The 3162-nt window shown below is 50.9% G+C and overlaps 1 protein-coding gene across 1 annotated transcript; it reads left to right on the top strand.

The window, feature by feature from the left end:
• Positions 1-364: 364 nt before the first annotated feature.
• Positions 365-2755, top strand: LOC104277157 (atlastin-1-like; the record flags this gene model as incomplete). Its single annotated transcript, XM_009873720.1, has 4 exons — positions 365-600; positions 955-1089; positions 1956-2060; positions 2705-2755. Coding segments are annotated over 4 exons (527 nt in total), but the record flags the coding sequence as incomplete, so codon positions are not given.
• Between the last annotated feature and the right edge of the window lie 407 nt (positions 2756-3162).

A 3162-nucleotide genomic window follows, 5' to 3' on the forward strand; every position in this document is an offset into this window, starting at 1 on the left:
GAACAAGCTAAGGGAGGCGTTAGGGCAGTCTTTGTGTAAGAAGTTGTTGCAGGCAAGGAGAGAGCGATCTATTCTCCGTGTCAGCTCTTGTAGGACAGAAAGTAATGGGTGTCTTTTGTCAGGGGAGATTCCAGCAGGGAATTCTCTGCCTGCAGGGAGCATGCAGCCAGATGGCCCCAAAGCGGCGTGGAGTTTCCGTCGAGATATCTGAGGACAGGTTTAATGGACATCTGTTCTGAGTGATGCTGGTTTGGAGTGGATATTTGGGCTAGCTGGCCTGTTACCACCCTGTCCAGCCCTGCTGTCTGTGATTCTGCACTTTGCAGAAGGAACCTTACAGCTCTTGTTTTACTTGTTAATGCAGAGAAGCCTTATGAGTGGAGCTCGGAGGAGGAGGAGTCCGTGAGGAAGGCAGGACCGGTGCAAGTCCTCATTGTCAAAGATGACCACTCCTTCGAACTCGATGAAGCTGCACTGAACCGCATCCTCCTCTCAGAGGCTGTCAGAGATAAAGAGGTTGTGGCTGTGTCCGTTGCTGGAGCTTTTAGAAAAGGAAAATCTTTCCTGATGGACTTCATGCTGCGGTACATGTACAATAAGGTATGGCTCCAGCTCAGGTGGCTTTTCCCAGGGATGTGGTGCCGCTGCTCATTGTTCCCATGTTCCGCCCAGGGATGAGCTGGATGGGACACTGGCATGCTCTGGGAATGGTTAAGCCTCTCATTAGCATGGGATCCACAAAATAAAATAGAGATCTTTCTACAGCTCTGTGTACCAGTGGGTCTCTAGTGGGCTTTTGACTTTGGAGCAGAGCTGTTCACCTTTGCTGCCCTGTAGGAAACCTCTCTTACAAGGGCTGGTCCCTTCCAGCACCAGGGTGGAGACAGCACAGTGGAAAAGCGTAAAAACAAAGCCAGGTGAGAATCCAGCGACTTCTTCTGTTCCTGCCTGCAGGAAGCCGTGGACTGGGTTGGAGATTACAACGAGCCTTTGACTGGTTTCTCTTGGAGGGGAGGGTCTGAGCGGGAGACGACCGGCATTCAGATATGGAGCGAGGTGTTCCTGGTGGACAAGCCCGATGGTAAAAAGGTGGGTGTTTCTCTGTTGCATAGCTCTCTGTTACTGGTCAGCTCCTTTTTCTCTTCCAACTTTAGTAAGGCTCTCCTGCCTTGTCATAAGTGGCTCAAATGCCTGTGCAAGGTTAGAGGAGGTCCTCAATACCATATCCCTAATTTTATATGAGTGACTTTAATACAGTGAGTGGATATGGTGTCTCTGTGCCCCTGATATGCTCTCTAGGTGTCCCTATAAATCTGGGAATCTCAGAGTTTATTTCTCTGCTATTCCCATGGATCTTGAATCTGAGGTCCTTGCAAACTATTCTCCTTTCCTGGAGCAGTAACTGCAAAATGGGAGTGTCTTCCTTCAGGGTGGTCAAATGCAATGCAAATAGGATTTTGGGGTATCCTGTAAATTCAACTTACAGCCAAGCGTATTTGTATTCATTTGCACTTTAGTGAAGAGCCCGACACTAAAGTGACACAGAATTATTCACGGTGTGACTTCTAATGCTGCCTGAATGTGTTTTGGGTTAAGGAGGTGCGATACGCTGCCGTGTTCAGTTTCCATGACATGAAGCTAATGCGGACTCAGGAAGAGACCCGTCGGCACTGACAGCAAGTGTTCGAGGAGCAAAGCAGTTCCCTCCTCGGTGTTCCCCAGCGTTTGTTTCGCTGCCTGCTGGAGCCATCGTGCTATCAGGAGCGACTGGGGCTGCTCCTTTCCTTTGTGCTTCACTGTTAACCGGGCTGAGACAGAAGCGAGGAGATTCCCAGCACAGTAATGCTGCTGACATTCACCCCCCCGACACCCCTTTGGCACTAGAGAGGGATTTTGCTTGGATGCGGATGCTGAACAGGGTCACCCAAGCTGACGTGGAGCTTTCTGCCCCTCAGGTCGCAGTGTTGCTGATGGACACGCAAGGGACCTTTGACAGCCAGTCCACCCTGCGGGATTCAGCCACCGTGTTTGCCCTTAGCACAATGATCAGCTCCATACAGGTAAGAAGGGGGATGTCTCCAGGAATCGCTTCCTAAAAGGCGGTGGCAAAAACCCAGTAGCTTGACATGGGGCTCACAGTAACTAGCCAGGGCTTTTGGTGGGAGAGACAAAAGGCAGGATGTTTGCTGCAGGATTCATACGACTCCATCATCACAGGGAACTTGTCTCTTCATCTTCCTCCAAGAGCAGGGCGGCAGCAGATGCACCCTTTGGCTTCCAGCTACCAGAGAGGAAAGGACCTTGGTCTGGGGAACTGGGTGTGTTTTTGTCACAGTGCTGCTGCGGAAACCTCAGGGCTGGAGGTGTTGACACACCAGTAACCACGTAACGTTTTAGGCCTTCACTTCCTACCATCTGGCCTTTGCTCTTGGAGGACAGCATGAATGAGATGGAAGCTGTGTCTTGGTACAGAGCTCAGCACGTCATAAAAACAGAGAAGAAAGAACATTATTTGGAACTGACAGGCTTCCAGGCTGCAATGTGACAGCCCCTGGTGCTCCTGCAGTCTGTGGGTCTGCAACAGTATCTGTGGGTCTGACACTGTGAATCTGTCCAGCAGTTGCAACCACACCAACCCACACATTGGCCCAAAGAACAGGCCATTCTGAGTGCTCTAAAGTTTGGTTTTTTTTTTCAAATGCAGGTTTACAACTTGTCCCAGAACGTGCAGGAGGATGATCTGCAGCACTTGCAGGTAAGACCCTTGTCCCTGCTGCTCCGCAGCGCTAAGGTGCCTGGATTACACTCCATCCGTTGCTCTGGAAAGGCACTTGTGCATTCGTAGCCATAAAATTTTTTTCAGTTTCCCAGCAGGGAGGAGGAACAGTCACTTGGGTTGAAACCTGTCTTGCCTATGCTTTTGTAGCATGGCTCCTGCGGGCCTGGGTCATTCCTCAGGGCAGTCAGTGGGTCACTTGCCAGGAGGGACTGTTCCTGTCTCTGGGGCGGTGCTGCAGCCAGGGAGGGTTACTCTGACTTTCTAGCAGTGAGGTTAGAGGAAGCATTGAACAGACTGCGTAGGGCAGGTGTAAAGTGCCCATCACAGACCATCTCAGTGGAGCACCCATGGTGTGTCACAGAATCACAGAATGTTCAGGGTTG

The sequence above is a fragment of the Apaloderma vittatum genome, unplaced genomic scaffold (genome assembly GCF_000703405.1).
Source record: "Apaloderma vittatum isolate BGI_N311 unplaced genomic scaffold, ASM70340v1 scaffold2847, whole genome shotgun sequence".
Classification (NCBI taxonomy): domain Eukaryota; kingdom Metazoa; phylum Chordata; class Aves; order Trogoniformes; family Trogonidae; genus Apaloderma; species Apaloderma vittatum.